The sequence below is a fragment of the Struthio camelus genome, chromosome 8 (genome assembly GCF_040807025.1).
Source record: "Struthio camelus isolate bStrCam1 chromosome 8, bStrCam1.hap1, whole genome shotgun sequence".
NCBI lineage: Eukaryota > Metazoa > Chordata > Aves > Struthioniformes > Struthionidae > Struthio > Struthio camelus.
Window position 1 is genome coordinate 26,205,412 of NC_090949.1, and position 21,258 is coordinate 26,226,669.

At 52.8% G+C, this 21,258-nt stretch overlaps 1 protein-coding gene across 17 annotated transcripts in view; it reads left to right on the forward strand.

Moving 5' to 3' along the window:
- ST3GAL3 (ST3 beta-galactoside alpha-2,3-sialyltransferase 3) overlaps positions 1-18,697 on the forward strand; it is a 212,305-nt gene extending 193,608 nt beyond the window's left edge. For all 17 annotated transcript variants that reach the window (XM_068952873.1, XM_068952875.1, XM_068952879.1 and 14 more), the window contains one exon: positions 13,871-18,697. In XM_068952873.1, the coding sequence (XP_068808974.1) occupies positions 13,871-13,960 (90 nt within the window). In that variant the 3' untranslated portion in view covers positions 13,961-18,697. The remainder of the gene's footprint in view (positions 1-13,870) is intronic.
- Positions 18,698-21,258: the final 2,561 nt, after the last annotated feature.

Consider the following 21,258-nt stretch of genomic DNA (forward strand, 5'->3'; position numbering starts at 1 on the left):
CAATGAGGCTCTGGAGCAGCCTCTCAGCAGTAGCCAAGAAACCAAACGGAGTTTAGGAAAAGTCTGTGTGAGGAGGTCCCCAGAGATTTCAAGGAACTGGACAATATGATCTTGGAGGTACCTTCTGGGCCTGTGGAGGTAGCAAGAAAGTCTGCCTTGCTCAGTGGAATAACCACATACCCATTTACAGGAGTTAAGGGGGAGCGGGTCAGTGCACAGAAAAGAACTATATTGCATTACTACTTACAGAGACCACATACAACTCATGAAATCGCTAAGCAGAAAATAGGTCAGAAGTATCATTTTTGCGGTAGTAGAGGAGGTATCACATCAGTTTGCCCTGTTCTGACTCTTCCCTGGGCATCTGCTTATGGCCACTGCCTGAGTTGAGACCCTGGGCTACGCAGGACCAGATCTGAGCCAGTACAGCTGGTTCCTTAGTCTTCCAGGAAAGATACAGCTGCACCCGGATGAAACTGATGTAGATGTGTATCTCCAGCACTAGATGCAGAAGCTATTCATGAAAGTTTCAGGAGAGGCTTCTGTCTGTGTGGTGACCATCTGTTCCCTTTGGTGAATTGAATGCCTTTGGTATAGAATCACTCTTGTCCATTTGCTCTTCCTGTCTGTTAAGGACATCCGTCCCACAATCTGCCTCAGACGTGGGGACATTCACAGGGGTTGCCATGTGCTAGGGCTGCACCCCTCTGTTTGCAACTTAGAAGATGTGTCCAGTGTCAAGGACACCTACGCAGAAGCTGACAAAAATGAAGTGTGTCCTCACACATCTTGCTCTGGGCCCTTGCATGGGCCAGTGGAAAAAGACAGCGAGAAGAGCTGGATGCTGAAGTCTCTGGTCTTGTGCTGCAGGGCAGAGAATAAAACGCTAGAAAGTCTCATCTCAGAGCCACGGATGCAAATAACAGCCACAACCTGGAGCATACTAAAGGGAATGGGTGGGCCGTGGCACTCTTAGTGTTAGTCTTAGATCCACTCACCCTCCCGTGTAAAAAAAAAAAAAAAAAACTGATAAACATTGGCAGGGAACAGAAAAGCTTTTACAAAAGATTTTTCCAAAAACAAATGTAGAGAAAAAAGTCAGGAGGCACCATTGCTAGGGGTCTGCAGAGAAGAGGACAAGCTCTGCCGTGAGTTGGCTTCCTATTCCTCTGTCCCCTCCTCTCCCACCCTCTGCTTTGTTCTTAATTCCTGCCAAGTGTGGTTGTGAACTGGACTCTGAGGCCTGTCAAATCTGAATGCACTTAGTGCTCCTTTTTCAGGGCCTGACGCCCTATCTTTTGGCTCTTGAGAGCTAGCCAGTGGACACATCTTTGAAGTTGCCTATGGATGCTTGATTCTTAAGGTCATCACCCAGAGCGAGATGCAGAAGCCAGTGGAAGGCAGGAGGGAAGCACTCCTGGACACTGTATGCGGTCTCAGGGATGAACCTCACATAGCAGAGGGTAGCAGATGTCTTACTCTGTGGGGATGAACATGTAAAATGCAGCCAGTAGGGACTCCTAGAGGTAACAGGAGAAGGTTTTTATCCTATCTGTCCAAGTTTGATAGTAATAGCCTGTGAAAGAAGTGATCTCTCTGATTTTGGATCTGTTCTAGCTCCATCACTTTTTGAAAGGGCTGATTTTGGCTGTCAGGACCAGAGTTAAGTAGGCCAGGCGGTCAGTTGGTGCCTGGCTTGGCAGGCCACTGCTCTCTATAAGCTGTCAGTCATCGTGTCCAGGATAGTCTGTACAGAGGTGAGGGAGCGTTGAAAGGTTCTGGTGAAGCTTCACTAATTCAGATGTCAGAGGATTTGTTTCTACAGCCAGGGCTGTTGATGAGAGCTCTGCAGGCCAGCAGAGTTGGTTCTAGGAAGAAGGTTCCTGTTCCACCTGAAGGCTGGTTATCTGATATATGTCTGCCCATCTAATCCTCGCATCGTCACCCACAGGCTCGTCTTACATTTTGCTGCCCTGGTACAAGAAAAGCCATCTGTTCCCAAGTATCAATAATTAATGCTCCTCCTGCCTCTGCCCCTCCCAATATGACAAATTGTTTGCGGTATTGTGGAATGTGAAGAGAGGAGAAAGGATTACATTTCTTCCTCTCCCATTTAATATTAATGGTAGCTGGTAGTTGTTAGTCACCTGAGGGTGAAGTTGAAAGGTGAAGGGCATGATAGTTGGGTTGTGTCTTGTGCAGTTGCCCTTAAAGAACTAATAGATGGAGATCTGCCCCACTCTGGACTACAAGTGTCCAGCGCACTGTGCTCAAAGAGAGACCTGCATGTGATTTGCAAACCAGGAAGCTACTATGCCTTGGCACCTTTGTGGCAAACTTTGTCCTTGGCCCTAATGAAATGAGGCTGATGCAGAGCCAGGCTCCACCAAGGCTTGTCCGTTCCATCTGCTCTGACACCCAAAGACCCAGGAGCATCCGCAACATTTCCTTCCATGTTACCTTTGGACCTCCAAGATTGTGCCCAGGCCTAGCTCTTCCTGGTCCTCCTCTATGTTTCAGGCCTTAAAGGAGCCAGTAAAGCAGTCTGCGCATTGAAATTACGCATGCATCATCTTCGTCCTGTGCCTGGCCTGCAGACCCCTGTAGGCTGGACACAGGAGGGGGAGAAGGTTTGCTTAGCATAGCAATGTTACAGCACCAAAGCAATTGCCATTGGATGCATCTCTTCCATCTTAACTTACATCTCAGACAGAAGCCCTTGCAGTTAGGTGAGGCTTCCGTGGGGCAGAACCTTCATTTCTGAAGTGAAAGCCTTTTCCCAGGGCATTCAGGTGCCCCAGAAGGGGTCTGTGGGTGCTGGCATACTGAGGCCAGCTGGATCATTTGGCACAGTGGACCATTTGAAGCCTTTGGACATTTTCTGTTGCCTTCAGCAGGGACATCTCTGCTGATAAGTAAGCAATAGGGTAGAGAACTGCTAGGAGACGGTCCACGTCTCTGCTCAGCTCTGCCCAGACTCTATGCCCTGCTTGGGCTGAAGAACCAGATTTGTTTAAGCTTTGGGTGCTTTTGTCTTTGAAAGTTCTTTACAATCCCAAAATGGAAAGCGTTAAGGTGGACTGTTGGTAGGGATGGAGACTGCATCCATCTCAGAAGTGGACATTCGGCGTCTGTGGTGGTTCAAAGGCCTACAGCTTCCCTCTGTCTGCAGCTGTGAGAAGAGAGCAGACAGCATGCGGGGTGCAGCCTGGCTGTCTCCCGAAGCGCAGACCTGTCCCAAAGGGCTCTGTTCCCTGAGTGGTGGGCTCCTCCAGCCCAATTGACTGCGAAATCTTCAGTGTTTAAGCCTCAAGAGCAGCTGCAGGGAAACACTCCAGCTCCACCCTGAAACCACCACCGTCTTTACAGAGGAAATGTAAACACCAGCAGCTTCTTGGGTCCGGAGGTGCCACACATGTGTGTGGCTCATGAGAGCCTCTCTGGGAACATCCATCAACCCCCTTCCGTTGTCTTGTGCATCCAGGGGGAATGGGCCTGCAGGCGAAAGTGTGTCCTCTTGGCAAGGTGTGTCACTGATTTACACTTGAGGCCTGCTTGACATCTCCCTGGACACCCTTGAAACCCTGTGACTCATCTCTGAGGAATTTGTACTGATTACATAAAAAAGCCAGCGAAATGCATTCACTTGCTCACAGCTGGGCGGAGATGCCTCTCCCATGCCAAGACTGAGGTGATAAAATCTCTCTGTGGAAATGAATATGATTTTTCCTGTTGCTCTCTGGGACTGGCTGTTGAATTTCCAAGAGGCGAAGCAGGCAGTCTGAGTGTATACTTTTACTTAGTCTTTGCTTTCCCCGCGGAGGTAAAAGCCTTCAAGGTCCAAAGTTGTGCTGTTATTTGCTACCACAGGAGGCAGCTGCCTCAACATTATCTTCCAGCATCTCAGGCTCCCAAGGGCTTTACAGACGTTTTCTGCCCCAGTGGAAAAGGCTCTGCAAGGAGGCAGATGCTCTGCAGCTTTGCCCGTGTTCCCAGTCAGGAGGAGTTGTATGGTCTTGAGGCACTGATTTATCCCTCTGGGGCCTGCTCAGTAGCATGGCTGCACGATGTGTATGGACTGCCCTGCAAGAGCGCTGCAGGTTGTGAGCGCTCATGGGAGTGTGGCAGTAAATTTCCCTGATGTACTCATGGATGGCTTCCTTTCTGTCCGTGCAGAGAGGACAGCCGAGCTCCGGAGAAGTGTGCTCCAGCCAGGAGATGTCCTGGCAGGCCTGGCAGATAAGATCCTTATGCTCATAAGCATGCTTAGGATTGCTGGAAGCACACTGGAGCAGCGGAGCGGTGCTTTCAGTTTTCAGGCAGTGAGCTGGAAAGTCAGTGCTTGCAGTGCAGAACTGATCCTCGCTCACAGCCGCCCTGCCCAGCACCTTCCCTCCTTGTTCCTCGTGGTCTCCTGTGACTGGGGATGCGCGCTCCCTGGCCTTTGCTTCACAGGGGTTATCTGCGCTGTATGAACCCGCCGTTCCTTGGTCTGCTACTGGGAGACTGCTCCTCAGTAGACCCTATGCTGTTGTGGAAATTTTCACAGATTATTTTTCAGCTCTGATCCTGTCTCTTTGTATTAACTCGTACAAAAATGCAGAATGTCTGTGTGTGTCATCTCCCTTCAATTAGTATTTGCCCTATTTCCAACAACTTTGCAACAGCTTTCAACCCTTGACTGCTTCCATGAAAAAGCATGAGACAGAAAAAGAACGAGTTGTTACCAAAGTGTCTGCTCACTTGTTTCTGTTTTCATGGTGATGAGTACATCAGAGCTGAATTCTGGTATAGTTTGTTGTATTTTATTTCTTGCTCAGGTGCTATAGTGCTTCCTGCCCAGGTACTCCATAGATGTGTATTTTTCTCATAGGTCACTCTCTTCTAATAATGTAAGATAAATATCAGACCCTCCGGGGATATAGAAAAAGAAACATAGAGATGGAGGTGAGAGAAGGGGAATTATTTTAAAATGGAGCGAAGGCTTTTCTGGATAAAAAATGAATGAGCCGGCCTATAAGAGTTGTGATAGAACTTCATTACTAATGGCAAAACAGGCAGAAATTACGTCAGGATGGCAAAACGACAGTGTTTAAAATAGTAAAAACATATCTGTGAGGAGTTAAAAAAAAACAAAGCAGAAGACTTTGTTAAATCATGAGAGTGAAACACAAGACCAGCTCCCAGAATCCCTCCGCCGTGTGCTCTGCCATGAGATTAGCAACGTGTTGCCTTGCCCTGCCTCTTGGTTTGGAGGTGAACTTCAGGCTCCCGGTAATTTCTTGCAGGAGCAAGCATGTGAGCAAAGGCTCACCTCTGAGACCACACAGGAACTGCGCCAAGTCAGTCTTCTCAGCAGCTGCCTGCAGATTGCTTCACACACTTGCGATTGGTAAATACGCGGAACGTGTAGTTAAAAGTCGCCCTTATCAATCCAGGTCTCATCTGTGACATTTGTGTCACGCAGTCTGCACCGGTTGCGCTGCCGATTGGCCTCCTTTTCATTGTAGAAGAAGATCAAGCGCCAGCGGCAAAGTTGTTGGAGGTGTCAGCTCCTTTGATACAGCTGTGCCCAGGACTCCAGTGACTCGGGGCCTGACCTGAGGGGGAGGTGGCGGGACTGCCTTTGATGGCTTCTTTCTGATCATTGCCTCCACTTCCCCTGCAGGTCTTTGTGGAATGCTGGAGGACACCATCCTGTAACACTTCTTATTCAGTGTGTGTACAGGCTGTCACGAGGGCCGAGGAGGCGGCCTGCAGCACGCAGTGACACACAGCTTTGTCTCTCCCCATCAGCAACTACCTCTCTGAACAATCCACAAACATAAAGTTTGGAGTCTCGACCCAGAAAGACCCAAACAATAGTGCTTTATCATCATCTGGACTCTCTCTGTGAAGCCACCCTTTACATTCTAAATTAACACAAGTTGCTTGGGAGGGGGGGACTGGACTGCTTCAGGCCTCCAAGTACCTTAGAGTTTGCGGTAGCCAACCAGAAGAACAAAACTCCTTTGAAAGCGAGACAGATGTCTTGCCTGGTGATTTATAGACTGAAAACACAGCTATTCGAGCCTGGCTGATGAATTGCAATTGGAGTACAAGGAATGGTATAGCCTGAAATGGAGGTCAGCTTTGGAGGGGGAGGTTAGGGGCTGGGGCAGGGGCACCTCCAAAAGGGCAGTGCTTTTTCTTGGGGCCTGCAGTGATGACTGATGAGGTTTATACATTTCTGTCTTTGTTTAAAAGCCACCTGTTTCACAGCGCCTTGGCTAAACGACGGCCTCACATGCTGTTCCTGTGCATAAGGACTGTGTGTCTATATAATAGAAATCTAGAAAAGATTGATGGACGAGCAGTCGTGGCTAGAGCACAGGTATTGCATCGTTCAGTAGGGCAGAAACATGGTAACACTCGCAGGGTACCATGGTGCACTAATAACAGCAAGGAAGGTAAAGAAATAAGAAGCTGTAGCATGGATAAAAACAGAATGAGGGTTTGGTCAAAACCTCTGTAGGAAAAAGACAGTAAAAGACCCCGGCATTGAATACAGACCTCCATAATGATGCTAGGTGCTACCAGAAATTGCACTGTTACAGTTATACATTAGGAACTAATGCTACCGTCAAGGGACGAGTCCAGATATTCCCTGATGTGATAGCTAACGCCGCTCTTCTCAAATGCCCTCGGACCATGAGGGGACAGGAAGAGCTCATGGCCTTTCAGAGTTGATTTTACATGAGGACCTTGCAGAGGGATGTTTTAGAAAATAGCCTTTGATCAAGTGTTAATGCCTTCCTTGTTAAATTAAACAGAAAGGTAACGGAAGAGATTTTATAACTCAGATTTGCTTCCAAAAGGAGGGAGTCTGCAAAGCACGGCTGTATGCAGACTCGGGGGCAGTACCCAGCAGCGCTTAAAGAGTGCTCAGTGGCTCTGGGACGTGTGTGCAGACTCATCTCAAGCGTAACCAGATCTCTGAATTTAGGCCTGGCCCTCGAGAACTGGCTACCAAACATGGCTGCACAGGAGAGCTCAGGGACTCAGTGTGGAGGAACTTGGAATCTTTTTGTGTCAAAAGTGCAAAAACTGTCTGGAATTCATGTTTTCAGCAAGGGGAGCGCTGATAGGAAAAGACTTCAGACATAACTTCTTAAGTAACTGCTTCAAAGCAGTGTTAGAAGTAACAGAGGAGTGGGAGAAGGCATCAGGCAGTGAGGAAACTTCACCCCGATGGTCAGAAAAGACAGGGATGAAGTGGAAACTGGCAAAAGTCAAGTTGGATTAGATCTTGCAAAGAAAAATAAAACAAATACTGCACAGTCCCACTGCCAAATAAATAATATGGAAACAGGAAAAGAATTATCAAGGCAGTGGCATCCAGGGAAGGTGAAGGAAGTGGAAAGGGTAAGGATCAACGAACCTAAGTGGGAACCACGTATGAGTCAATATATTACCTCTATAAGGGTGATATGGTAAACCTGAGGGAAAGAGTGATTTATGGTGAGAAGTTCACAGAGACAGAAAGTGACGGGGTCAGTAGTGAAAGGCAAAACCCATTTGAGCTCGTGCACTTGGTGTGGGAGCGTGGAAGATCTCTCTTCCAAAAACTGAGCAGTTGAGCCAATTAAACTGCAAATCCAGAGGAAAACATATTTAATAAATATCAGGTTACACGTGGTTCCACAAGTTTAGATTATATTGGACATAATACCTTTTCCTCCTTTCCTTTGAGGGGGGATGGGAGCAAGGCAAGGAAAATAACCCTATCAACTGCAGGCCTTTAATCTGACCTCAGAGATACTCTTTAGGACTTAGAGCAAAGTTTAAAAGAAATTAAAAGAAAGAAATAATTAAATAGAAATAATACAAATGAAGAATTAAAAGAAAGAATAATTAAATGCTGAAAGCAAATGCAAAATGGATTTACCAGAGGCAGATTACAAAAACTAATATCTTTATTTGATGAAAAATTCATTGTGCGGACAGAGGAAGTGTAGTAGATAGGTCTATCTGGAGTTCAGTTAAATATTTGACACTGTGCCCTGTGAGAAATTATTAGTTAAACTTGAGAAGCTATGCTTTAGTGCAATACCTGTATGTGACTAGTCTCTGTAAAGGAGAAAACAAAGGGTAGCACTGAATGGAAGGCTGGGAGTTCCCCCTGAGTCGGTCATGAAGCCAGTCATGTTTAGTATTTGCATTAATGATTTTTGGCACAGAAAGCAATGGTGTGCAAGCAGAATTTGTGATGATACAAAACTAGGTGCGGTCAATACGAAGGAGGATCAAAATATCATACAGGAAGACCTGGATCACTTTGAGAACAGGAATAAATTAGATGGGATGAAACTTGATAGTACAAAAGGAAGGTTGTGCAATTTGGGACAGTAATAGGCATTTGGGTTCTAAGCTGAGAAAGCGTTTGGAAATGACCGAGGGGAACATTAAAAGATGAGGGCTCCCAGCCCTCCCTTCCGTTTCAGGCTATGCAGCTCCCTCGCCAGCCTGGCAAGCGTCCCTGAGGATGGGGACAGCGGGCGAGCTGTGACAGCTGCGCTGCTGCTACTGTCCTGGCAGGAGGACTGAGAGAGGAGGGCGCAGAGGTCCTGCATGAGCCTGTGTGGCAGGGTCCCATGAGGTGCACAGCACTGGTGAAACAGTGGGTACAGGGTGGCCATACAGCACTTCGTGTGCATGGTCACTCCGCCAGGACCAGACCAAGTGCATGGGCAAGGCCGAATCATGAAAAATAAGCAACTCCAGAAAAAGGGCAGTGAAGATTAAAGGTAATGATTAATTAGCACCAGTGGAGTCTGGAAATCAGACTGTGTCTAGGCAAGAGGCATTACCAGTAAAGAACCACCTTTTGCTCCTCCTGAGGTTTCTGTGCAGGTTTTCAGGGAGAAATGCTGCTGGCCGGCAGGAACATGGAGGAATTGAGAAACCTCCTGCTTTACATCCTGCTGTTTCTCTTGAATGCGTCCCTTATTGACTTCACTCTTTCTAATTTAATCTTCCTGCGTTTTATGAGATTGCAATATACTTGTTGATGAGACTAACATGCGCTGAAGCTCAGCCACTGCCCCGACTGTAAGTGATTACAGATGGGGACCTTACCTTCCTCGTGGGCTGATCTCTGAAACATTTTCTTAGTCTTAAAATATTCTACTTGACTGCTTTTGAAGGAACAGAGAAATAGTGTTTTGTGCTTCCTCCTGGGATCATTAAGGAAAAAGGACAGGTGGTGCTGGGGCATTTGCATAGCTCTGAAAGGTGGCTTTAACTGATGATAAATTTTGATCTAATAACTGTGACCAAACAATCATACATCAGCCCCACTGCCACCTCTGCAGGATGGACAACCGTAACAGTGCATGTGCTTACAGAGAGACTCTCTTGCTGCTTCTCTTCCCACTGAGAAGAGCAAACATCAGCTAATCAGCTAGAGGTTTGAAGCAAAGGAAATCCCAGCCTGATCCCCCAACAGCAGGAAAAGCTCTGGAGCCTCCTGGGGCACCCTGATGGAGCGCAGAGGGATTTGTTACTCCTGCCATGGGCTCAGATGAGCAGTGCATTTGTTTGCACAAGTGAAAGCAGTTCCGCTCTGCACGCGGGCTGGAGGCAAGCGGCAGTGGGGGAGTGGGCAGAGCCCGTCTGCTGGGTTGCAGGAGCAGCGGTGGCAGTGACATGTGGTGCCAGGAAGGTGGAGGTGGCAGGGAATGCTCCGAGCTGCTCTGTCACTGTTGGAGGTGCAGGTTCCCAAGAGAATAACTGGAGCTTTCTGCCTGTGATGCTGAGGTGTAGCTCCTGGTCTTAGGGGCAGGAGCTGCGTGAACATAAATGGTTCCACATGCACGAATAGGAAATGAGGCTCAGAGTGTGCCAGGAAAGAGAGGGTCAAAGCAGTCAGAGGGGACAGTGAGCATCTTGCCAGGGAACCCAAAATTTAGCCGGTGTCAGAGAGTAGGAAAAGGCTTTCTGCAGCACTAGTGTCTGGAATAAACCACCAACATTGCAGCTGCTTCGTGTAATCCTCCTCCAGACGTGGATCCTGCTCACAGTGCACTAGTTAAAATGCCAAAATGAGCACTCTGACACCACAGCCCGTTCAGTGAGACAGAGGTGGGCCAAGCGTTACCTGCTTCTTGCCATCCTGCTCCAGCTCAGGAGATTCCCTGCATTCAAAGACCTCCAGGACAACTTGCCCATGAGATCAGTTACCTGGAGCACCTCAGCTTACCTGAGCAGTGGGGACAAATACTTGGCTTGATGCAGAGAACTTTGCCTTACAACAGCTACCACACAATCCTGGCCCCAAAGAAAGCCTGCGACTGCAGAGGTCTGGCTTTTTATGAGTCCCTCCCAGCCGTGGGCCTGCCGTTGGCTCACAAAGCCCTCCTGCCTCCCAGCCCTGCCGGCGGTGTGCGCTGCTCAGGCGCATGGGCTCTCTGTGCAGCAACCGAGCAGCGTTCAGAGAGCGCCTCTGTGGCCGTGGCAGGTACGCAGACAGCGCGATGTGTGTCCTTTCAGCCGAGCTACACGCACCGCAGATGTAGATGTGGGCCAGAATCTCACTGCACGGCGGTAAGACTCAGCTTCCCAGGCAGGCTTTGTAGGGTATTTTGGTGCTTTTCCCTTGCCAGTGCCAATGGGAATGAAGTGTCTGCAGTTTTGAAAAAACTGCTCGAGAGCTTCTCCTCGCTGCAGCCGCTCGCGCTGGAATGCGGTTTCGTTCGCCTGATTAGCTCTGTCTGTCAGTGGGCTGAGTCCCTCGCCAGCAATCAGTAACCTGAGCTAGTGCTGAAGACGTGCCTCATCCCTCCTGCCTGACAAGCCGCATCCCTCCTGCCTGCGTTAGCATCAGGTGCCCGGCACAGGGTGGAGCAGCGCTGCTCAATTGCTCTTCATGGGGGAAATTAAAAACCCTTTCTCACCAGGAAATCCTCTTCCTCTGTGGCCTTTCATTCAACTGCCAAATACTGGCAAATACTTCCACAGACATCGGTAAGATCTGTGGATCAAGCAGGATGCTAAATTCCCTTTTATGTGGCTTTCTGCTTGGAAACAGGAGTTTGTGGCAGTGACCAGAGCACCGGGTAGGCTCGATGCTGAACAGCCGGAGGTGTACGCATCTTGCCACCAGCTTTGCAGTCAGTAGAGGAGCCAAATTTAGCCTTAGCTTAAGAGAGTACAATTGTATCACCCAAAGTTTTATCACCCGCTTCTTAACCTCTTGTACTTCAATTCCTGCTCCACTCTGACCTTTCACGCAGGCAGATTTTTTCTAGCCATCAGATAAGGTGCTTGCGTGTGACCCGAGTTGACGTTTTCAGTGGTTTGAGTTTGCCTAGAAGTGGCTGCTTCCCCAGTTTCTGTACACGTACCAAGGGAAGCAAGCAGGTCATATTGGGTGAAACCGGTTGGCTTCTCTTATTGCTCGATGAGGCAGAAAGACGTGAAGGAGGGATCAGCCTGTGCTATGGCATATCAGGCACAGTCAGGCTCCCTAGTGCTCCAGATAGGCTTCAGACAGCAAGCCCAGCCAGCTAGAAATTGATGCATCAAGACCTGGTCTTCACAGCATCACCCCTGTGCCAGCAGACAGCTGCTAACTGCATGCTGGCACAAGCATGTGCACTTTTGGCTGCCTGTGTCGGTGCTGTGTGTCCTCATAGCAAAAATGGTGTCAAAAGTGACACTGCTGCGTGATGGGGGCTGATCACACGACTCCCAGGTGACATGCCACATGTGGGAATGCTTCGAGCACGTTGGGGGGTCCTGGCTCTCCTGCTCCGAATGACAGGAACGTACAGCCATGTTCTCACAGCTCCCTCTGCTCTGTGCCATCATCTCTTTCTGTGGTGCTTTTTAAAATTCATGCTTTCATCTTTCACAAGCCAGTTTTCTTCTCAGTGCCAGTTTTCAGTTTCTGGTCTCATGCCAGCAGAAGCCAAGCGGCAAGTTGTTCCTGGATGTTGTCTTTTCAGTTTATGGATAGGGTCTTCTGCATTTTCAGAGTCCCAAAGAGCACCACCACAGTTTACCACACGTGGCCCTGTCATTACCCTGTTTTGGTGCACCCTTGGCAGCATCCCAGTAAACAGTGTCACTGGAAGCAGAGAAAGTTGAAGACTTCTTTTGAACACAGGTTGCAAGATAAGACCTGCCTGAACTTTTCTTAGCAGCTTTAACTGTCATCATTCGTATGCACTGAGGGGGTGGAGGTGGCTTGTAAACACACAGCAGGGGGAAGAGAGGTGTTTCCAAAATACACTGGAGATTTTTAAGGGGCTCTCAGTTGCAGGGACCTCTTGACAGCAGGCTCCAAGCTGTGACCAGAGCTGTCAGCCAGCGGTCGTTGCTGACGACTGCTTGTCCTGTCCCAGACAGGACTGGACATCCACAGATGACAGCACGTGCATTGTGTATGAGAAATACAGCCAGTGTGGGACCTTTGCTCTTCAAGAAGGTACCTAGGATTTTGCAGTGGGCTCTGAACTGGGTTTGGATACCGGTAAAGAAGCAGCATTGGGGGTACATTTGACTGGTGATTTGCTGGCTGAGGCCACTTCAGAGAGGCTGCTATAGATGGATTTTATCAAGTTGCAGATCCGGTTTAGAGCCCAGATTATCGCTGGCTGGAGTGCCGGGCTGGAGACTGGGATTCATTTCCTAGGATTCTTGCTGTGTTGGGAGACCTTGGGGGAAGTTGATTTTCCCTACTGTGTCTCAGTCTCCCCAGGGGACAAACTACTCACTGCTTTCATTAAGTGCTTTAATAGGACTGGTGCTGTGGGGTGATGGCAGATGCTGTGATCACTGCTCAAGCCGGCTGCAGAGAACACATCTGGGTGGGCTGACAACAGCTATAGCAATCACTGCTCTGACATGCCTGGCTGGGAAATGTGACCATTTCACCCTTCGCATTGTATTAGTGTAACCTTTAGCATGTGGTTTCCTGCTGGTAGGGCTAGCGGAGGCAGACAGCCTGCCTCATTGAAGCTTGGAGCTAGTGGCTGTAGTTCTGGTGTGAAAATCCAGAGCGGAGGAGCATTTTGTGCCAGGAGAAGACTCCCAGAGAGCAGGCATGTGGCCAGCAAGTTCTCAGTGCTTTAGGATGAGCAACATTGCTAACCCGCAGGTGCAGATTTTTTCTTTTATCTTACTCCTGGGCTGCCCCACGTGGTCCCAAGCATACTGAGAAACGGCATGCTCCCATCGTGCGGCAGCACCCCCATGCGTTGCCCAGAGGCTGCCCTTAGCAGGGAGCTGTATAAGCAGGTAACGTGTCCTTGCCACTGTGCTTTCTGGCCGCGCTGTTCCTCCAGGCACGTGTCACCATTTATGCTGTGCTGTGCTCCTATGTGTGGTGGGTACTGTAACCGGATAGCTTTGCCCCAGGTCAAGGTGCCTGGGATGCCCAGATCTCACCATGCCAAAGGAATTCACCCAGCCTGTGTCAAGGGGAGACCTCCTTCCTCAGATACGTGGGTCTGATCCTGCTAGCTCTATCTGCTTTGCATACGAGATGGATGTTAGTCTGCAAGGGTTCTTCTGTTCTGCAGCAGGGCCTCACAACTGCCCTGGCAGTGGTACAGCCACTGGCATCTCTAATGTCCGGTGCTTTCTCGTGCCTGGCGGCAGGGAGTCTTTTGCACATCACCACATGCAAAACTAGCACTTGCTGCTCGGGAACAGTCCGGCGAGGTGGTTTCTTAGCCAGCCTCAGGAAGGGACCGTGCAGTGAGAGCAGAGAAGGGGCTCCTTAGCATAACCTACTGCACTGCTCCTGGCGGCATATCCCATGGCATAGGAGCACACTTAGCCAGGATAGCTGCTGATCTCCTCTGTCTTTCCCATTTCCTTGCAGTCCTGGACACACAACATCCAACGGGAAAAGGAGTTCCTGCGGAAGCTGGTGAAAGCCCGAGTCATCACTGACCTAACCAGTGGGATTTGAGTGGCTGCAGCCACTGCCTCAAATGGAGGAGAGGAAGACACATGCTGCAGCTCTGGGAGCAGGCACTGGCAGCCCTCTGCAAGAATCCCACCTCACTGGAGACAGGCAGAGGTGCTCTGGGAAGGCCCTCTCGCATTACCAGGCTGCCCAAGTGTTGCATCTGCTGCCTCCAGTCCTAGAGCCGGCAGGAGGTGGGCATGGGACCGAGTGGGCAGTTCTTGAACTCTGCATCGCAGACGGCTCTTCTGTGTCTAGAATTAAACAGGAAAGACTCAGGAGAGAGGCGAGAGGTGTGTGAACAAAGCAATTTGTGCCAAATGGGAGGTGGCGCTGCCCTGAAGCAGCAATGCCTGAATGTACAAAGTATTATTTTTTAAAAGAAACTCTGCTGGAGTCATACTAGAAATACCAAGGTGCAAAGCAAAGTCTGCTTGTGCACAGCCCTGCAAAAAGCTCGGCCTCTCCACGCTCCATCTGCATTGTCACTGGCCGTAGGCCTTTCCCCAGGAAAACAAATCCGTCCAAAACTTCAGTATTGTTGGTGCTGCTATAATTTAAAGGGAGAATGGCTTTCTCTCGTTCTCCACTTGGAATTTCTGGTTGGAGATGAGCATGGGTTTGTTTTTCTGCACTTTTCCTTGCTTCCTGCATAGAGGCAGCAGCAGCAACCACTTATTTGGCTGCGTTTTCCATAGCTGTTGCTCTGCCCTGACTCTGCCTTGACCCCGACATGGAGCAGGGAGCCAATGGCTTTCTCTGCCTGCAGCAGACCCTCGCTGCCTTCCTGCCTGTTACAGCGTTGAGGAGCCTGCCTTGTTGTGCTCAAGGCTTTCAGGCCTCTTGGTTTGTGCCTGCTGTGCAGGACCCTCGTGGAGTCCGTGCAGACTGGTGTCACCATTTCTGGACAGCATCTCGCTTTATTTTTGTGTGGGAGAGGAGTAATTTATTTTTTGGAAGGAGGTCAGATCTTGCGTGGAGATCTGATATTTTACAGTGTTTAAGAACAGGCAGCTGAAGACACGTTTGTTTCATGTTCCTGACTTGATCATGTTCCCTATTTAAGTGACTCGTGACCTCTGTGATGATGGAGCCTGCTGGCAGGGGTGGCGGGGTTGCTGGGAACCCTTGCCATCTGCTTGGCCCCTGCTCACTTCATTTCCAAGCTCCTCCCGTGCTGCTCTAGCACTGCTGCTGCTCCTGCTCTCAGGAGTGTGTCCCTTCCTTTGCTGTCTTGGTCCCGAGATGCAGTATTTGCACATCTGATTTGTGTACGTATTTCAGAGGAGCTGGAATAAACTGAGCAACGCAGCCGAGTGTGAAGATGGTGGGGTAGTCTTATCTGTCTGGAGAGTGTGGGCAGAACGGGGACTGCCGGGGGAATGGTTACAGGTGGAAATGTGCTCCTGCTCTCTCCTAGCCTGGAAGGGGCCGGACTGCACCAGCAGAGGGGCAGTGCGGACTCCATGCCCCAAGCCGAGTCCCTGTATGTTGAGGCACCAGTGTGCAGCCAACCCCTGGTGGGGTCAGTGGAGGGGGCCTCCGGGAGGGATGTTAGCAAGGCTCCCGGTCGTGACGCTGTATCTGACGTCGTCCAGAGGATCGCAGTCTGCCTTGCTCTGAGCTGGAGGGGGAAACGTAGCCCTCACATGGATAAACAGGGAAAGGATGTTTAGAGCAAGGCTCGCACAAGTTTCCCCAGGCTGTCTCTGCTCCGCTGGCTTGCAGTGGGTCATGGCTCCTGGGCTGAGACCCCACAGAGGATGCACAGGATGGGGCAGGCAACGAACTAGGCATGGGTACAAAATGGTTTGAGATCAGGCTGCAGGCAGAGGCAGCTCTCAGTCTTGACGTGGTGCTGGCCACAACCTAGGGTGGGGCATGCCCCTCAGAAGCCTTTCTTGTGTGGGGCATCCAGTGCGCCCATAGCCAAGGAACCTACTTGGGGGCAAGTCCTGTCCAGCTTCTGCTCAGGGCTGCTCCCTGACTCATGGTCTGGGCATAGCTCAAAGATCCTGCCTCTTCCAGGCCTCAGAGGACAAAAAGATGCTGAGAGGCTCGCCCTTGCCCTTGCCCTTGCCCTTGCCCTTGCCCTCTGTCCTGCCCCTGCCCCAGGGGCTCTGCCTGTCTGTCCAAGCCAGGCAGTCCCTGCTCCCCCGAGGTACTTGCCTGCTCTGGCAGTTCCTCCCCTGGGATGCTCCATGGGGTTTTCAGCATGCTGGGCCAGTGCCGCGACTGGCACTCATTTGAATATTCTCCCCCAATTTGTTTTTCCTGCTCGAGGAGCCTGAGGAGCTGGATTTCCGTGGCTCTCCTCAGGTGACATTCCCTCTGCAGTCTCTGCGCACCGAGGCCCTGTCGAGGTGGCAGTGGGGGTCCTGGGCTGGAGGTTGTTGCTGAGGGCAGGGTGGGCACTGTCCTCCCATCTTGGTGCTCAAATCCAGTCTTTGACCAGCCACTGCAGGAGCCGCAGAGTGGTGATGAGGGTGATGGACAGTATCCACACACCATGTTGAGCTGAGGCACCAGAGAATGGGATAGCTGCAGCAGGGAGGAGGAGGAGAGTGGGGAAGAGCCTTCGGTGTCAGTGCCCTCCTCACCCCCTCAGAGGAGCAGAGATGTGAGGCCGATCAGGAGGGGAATCACTTACGATTCCCCTCCTGCTCACTGTCGCAGATGATGCAGGATGAGCACACAATGACCGAGCATCTCCTGGGCAGCCTGGCTAGGTGACCATCCTTCTGTGCCCCTGCTGAGCACCTAGACTGGGGACCTGGGCTAGCTTGGGGACCTTTTGCTAGCAGGATCTTGTGGTCCTGGGATTAGCTGCAGGGGATGCATTCCCCCACGGAGACTTGCAGTGGCATTACATTTAATTTTGTCCCTTTTACTCAACACTACAACACTGTGGGACACCTTTAACCCTCCGCCTCACTGGCTTCAAGCCCATGGAGGGAACATCTCCCCTACTCTGCTTTCCCTGCCATCGCAGCTCCCACCACGATCGGGGCCAGGTCCTGATGGGAAACACTCCCTGCGGACCAGGGAGGTGGCTCCAGGTGACCCAGTGGGGGTCTCTAGGCAGAAGCGCCCAGGCTGGTTAGACGAGTCCCTGGCCTAGGGTGACTGCGGTGGGTTGGAACCCTATCTGCAGGCAGAAGGCGAGAGGATGGGGAGCACATGCTGGGGGGCCGGAGGCTCCTCGCCACTCACTGTCCCCTTGTGCCTTCAGCTGAGGACTCTCAGTGGGACCCGTGGTGGGGCCCAGTTAGGGGAGCGACCCCAAGGAGCAGTCCGCAGCCAGGCCCTGGGCGTGCTGCCGGCACACGCCCTGGTCTGGGGGCAGCCCACGGTGCTGGTTCTCCCTCCCGGAGGCCCTTCCTTTGGCTTGTTGCCCACGTGCACCTGCAGCCACCTCCCGCCCTCTGAAAGGCTGCAGCCCTGCCAGCCAGAGCGGTGCGCACGGGTCAGGGCAGGGTCAGTGGGACGGATGTGAGTCTTGGCCTCTCCCTTGCCGTGACTCACCTTTTTGTCTCAGAAGGGAGAGCCCAGGGGAATTCTCCACAGCCTAAATATAGAGCGGGGTTGCCTGACACCTGACGCACTGCTATGCAGAAAGGCCATTCGGGTGGCAGGGGACCTGCCTGGAGAGGGGCTGGGGAGGTCAGGGGTGGGGAGAGCCCTGTGCTGGGGGAGAGCCAGGCATGAGGTGCTCCTGCGGGATCTTCCTCCCACCCGGGCAGCGATCAGGTCTGGGGGTGCTGCTGGCCCGCAGGGACACAGGCACACGCCGGCCCGGAGGAGAGGGGCTGCAGGGGAGCTGCCACTGTGCTGACTGCAGCATGAGCCGGTGCGACCAGGCTGCTTGAGTGCTTGGGGCGTGCAGCTCTCCCCAGTGCTGCTGGCCCAGCACCGGGGTCCCCCACCAGCTCACCCCAGGGCAGGTCTGGCCACGCAGTAGCCTCCAGCTTACACGTGCCAAATGGAGGCAGCGGGGAAGGATCTGCTGCTGCCTGACATCCCTCAGCCCAGCATCTCAGCCCAACACTCCTCGCTCCAACATCCCTCAGCCCAGCATCCCTCGGTCTGGCATCTCTGGGCTTCCAGGGGCTCCCTTCTCCTGGGGGAGAGCATCAGGGAGGGCAGGAGGCCCTGCCCCATCATGCTGCTCTGCCCTGTCCGTGCGGGCACTGGTGGGAGATGGGGAAGGTGCCAAGCCAGGGCTGTCTGTCTGTCGGTCTGTGCGTATCTACCTGGTGGTGCTGGGGAGCTCTTCTGCAGCCAGCAGGCAGGCTGGGTACGGGCAGTGCCCAGGATGGGCAAGGGCTTCCAGGCGGCCTGGCGGGGAGGCGCCCGGCACGCGACACCCGCTGGCTCCCCCGGCACCAGCGCCGCGCATGCAGTCAGTCGGAGCGTGTGTCACGCGAGCAACACAAAATATTGCCGACACTTCCTTTAGTGTGGGCGACCCAGGCGCCTGCGCAGCACCTCCGGGCACCAGTTCCCCGCACAGCCTGCAGTCTCGCACAGGGACTTGCTGCAAAGGCCAGTGAGCTCGCCAGTACTATATGAAGCTGGGATGCAAGAACTCAGTGAGTTTTTTTTTAATTAGTTTTAGTTTCTGCATTTTTTTAATTTTCCCTCTAGGCAGGGAGGGGAGGAGTCTTGTGGGCTCCTCCAAGCCGGCTTATGTCACATCAGTTCAGTCATATCACAGAAGCAATAAAGCTATCAAACAAGCTTGGCTGGTCTTTTCTTCTGCTGCCTTTGGCCTTTTTGAGGGGAGGCAGAGGGATTCCCCTGCCTTGGCTATCCCAGCCTGATTTAACTCTTGACTCCTCCAACAAAGTAACCTGAGGGCACGTGCTGGGAGGCCGCAGCCGGCCAGCCCCACAGGCCCTGGCACCGAGAGGGCTGTGGTCCTTCTCGCCGGCAACCCAAGGGGCTGCCAGTCCCGAGCCTGTGGGATTCCTGCCTGACGCCCGGCGCTCCGTCCCGCTTGCTGCCCAGCCAGCACCACGTTCCCAGCACCTGCTGCAAGCCGCCAGGAAGGCACCCAGGACCCATTGTCCCGCATCTGCCGACAGGGTGCTCCCGGGAGGACAGAGCCGGCAAGGCCGGGCACCAGGTTACCCGCTCCAATCCTTGTGGCGCAAGCATCAAAGCCCAGCTTAGCCTGACTCTGGGGCACAGGCAGAGGAGAGGAAACCTGGGTGACTGCCTGCCTTGCCGGGGAGAGACTGCCTGTGACTCTGCCTCCCTTTGGGGCCTCTCTCAGGGACTCCCTGGCAGCGGGGTTGCCTCCAGCCCCCAGGGCTGCAGCAGCAATCAGGACTCGGTGTTGCATGCCTGAAGGCAGGCATCGGGCCAAGCGACCTTCTTACCACAGTATCCGGCAAAGAAAAGGTTTAGGAAGCCGGGGGCTGAGGCAGTGACTGCCTCCGACACCTGCCAGGTCCCAGAGGAAGGAGCGTAACCCCCGCTGCAAACCCCAGCAATGCTGTCCCTCCGGCAGGACTAGCCGGGGGACAGTCCCACCACTCGGGGGAATTGGGTGACTGCTCCCAGGTGGGTGACATGTTTGCCAAACCTGCCTGGTCCCAAACACAAGAGGTGGCTTCCTGCCGGCGCTGGTGGGACACCACAGAGGCAATCGCCTCCCTGGTATGCAACTGCAAGCTACAACTCCCTTCCAGAAATGAGATGCTGGAGCTGGGCCAAGGAGGGATCTGCTGGAGCTGCTCAAATCCCTCCTTTCTGCACTTCTGTCTTCCAGGCCCTTAAGGAGCAGCACAAACAGCATGAATGGCCTGGGCCAGTCCCAGATGTGGCCCATATCTCATCCTGGCCTCTGGGAGGGCTGTGCAGGGGAGAGAGCAGAGCCCGTGTGAAGTTCAAGTTAGCAGAAACAAAGACACTTACTGGGTTTACAGGTGTCCCCGAAGCAGCAACACAGCCACTGAGACATGGATGATGCAACTGGTCCATCTCCTCGTGGCTCTCCCTCCATGCATGTTCCTGTCAAAACCAACTGTGGCCTTGCGCAGGTGTGGTGGGGGCTGTGGTTTGCTCAGTCCTGCCATCTGGCAAGACCACGTCACTCCCATCCCAACTCCTGCAAGGGGGGGGAGGGGGGCACCTTCCAGGGACAGGCATCACAGTGGGCCTGGGGCCCTACAGGGCTTGTTCTAGACCAGCAGAGGGACTTGGGGACACATCCAGCACAGCAAGTCCAGGAGCATGGGCTGACACATTCGGTGTCTTGGGAGAGACCAAACCAGCTGCTGTCAGTGCAGAACATCACTGTGCCTGGAGACCTGTAGGTGCTGCAGGGCCTGAGCCCCTCCACTGCATCCCAGCACCCCGTGGGGTCCAGCCCTGCACCGAGCGCTTCCCAGGGCAGAGCCGTCGCTCAGCTCACAGGAGCCCAAGGGGAGAGAGCTGGGCTTCAGTTCCACAAGAGAAATGCTGCCTCCTGGCACTGCGGTCTCTGGAGGTCGGGGAGGAGGCACCAGTGGTGGGACACACTCATGCCAGGCTGGGGGGCAGCACCAGGGTTACATCTCCCGAAACAAGCTCCAGGAATCCCAGAATCACAGAACAGCCAAGGTTGGAAGGGCCCTCTGGAGATCATCTAGTCCCAACACCCCTGCTCGCACAGAGTCATCTAGAGCATGTTGCCCAGGATCGCGTCCAGGCAGGTTTTGAATATCACCAGGGAAGGAGACGCCACAACCTCTCTGGGCAACCTCTGCCAGTGCTCAGTCACCCTCGAACTCCCGGCTCGGCCAGCATTTCTGGGGCTGGGCTGCCCTTGGGGCTGTGCCCAGCCAGGACAACCAGGATCAGGGTCTCTGCCAGCACATCTGCCTGCCTTGAGGCATGCAGAATGCCCTGCTGGAGATGCAGCACCCACCTACAGCACTGGCCTTCTTTGCCCCTCGTCCCCTCATGCGGCAGCTGGCTCTCCCGCTGGTTCTCCCCTGCCACCACCTGCATCGTGCACACCAGCATCTCCCAGCTGTGCAGCTCTCTGCTCCACCACGGGGACGCAAGGACTAGCTGGACCCACAGGAGGACCCATTGGGTGAGCCAGCACCTTCTGCTGTGTCCCCCAGCACCATTGCAGCCCCGAGGGCTAGCTGCCAGGTGACGCAGGCCTCCTCTCTGTTAGCAGCCCCTCCTGGCCAGCTTCCCTGCAGGGACACAGCTGTGGCCAGTCCCAGCCCCACGGGGACGATCAGGAAGCCTGGGGCAGGACACGCCAGCCCTACGGAGACTGCAGAGCCTGATTCTGCAGC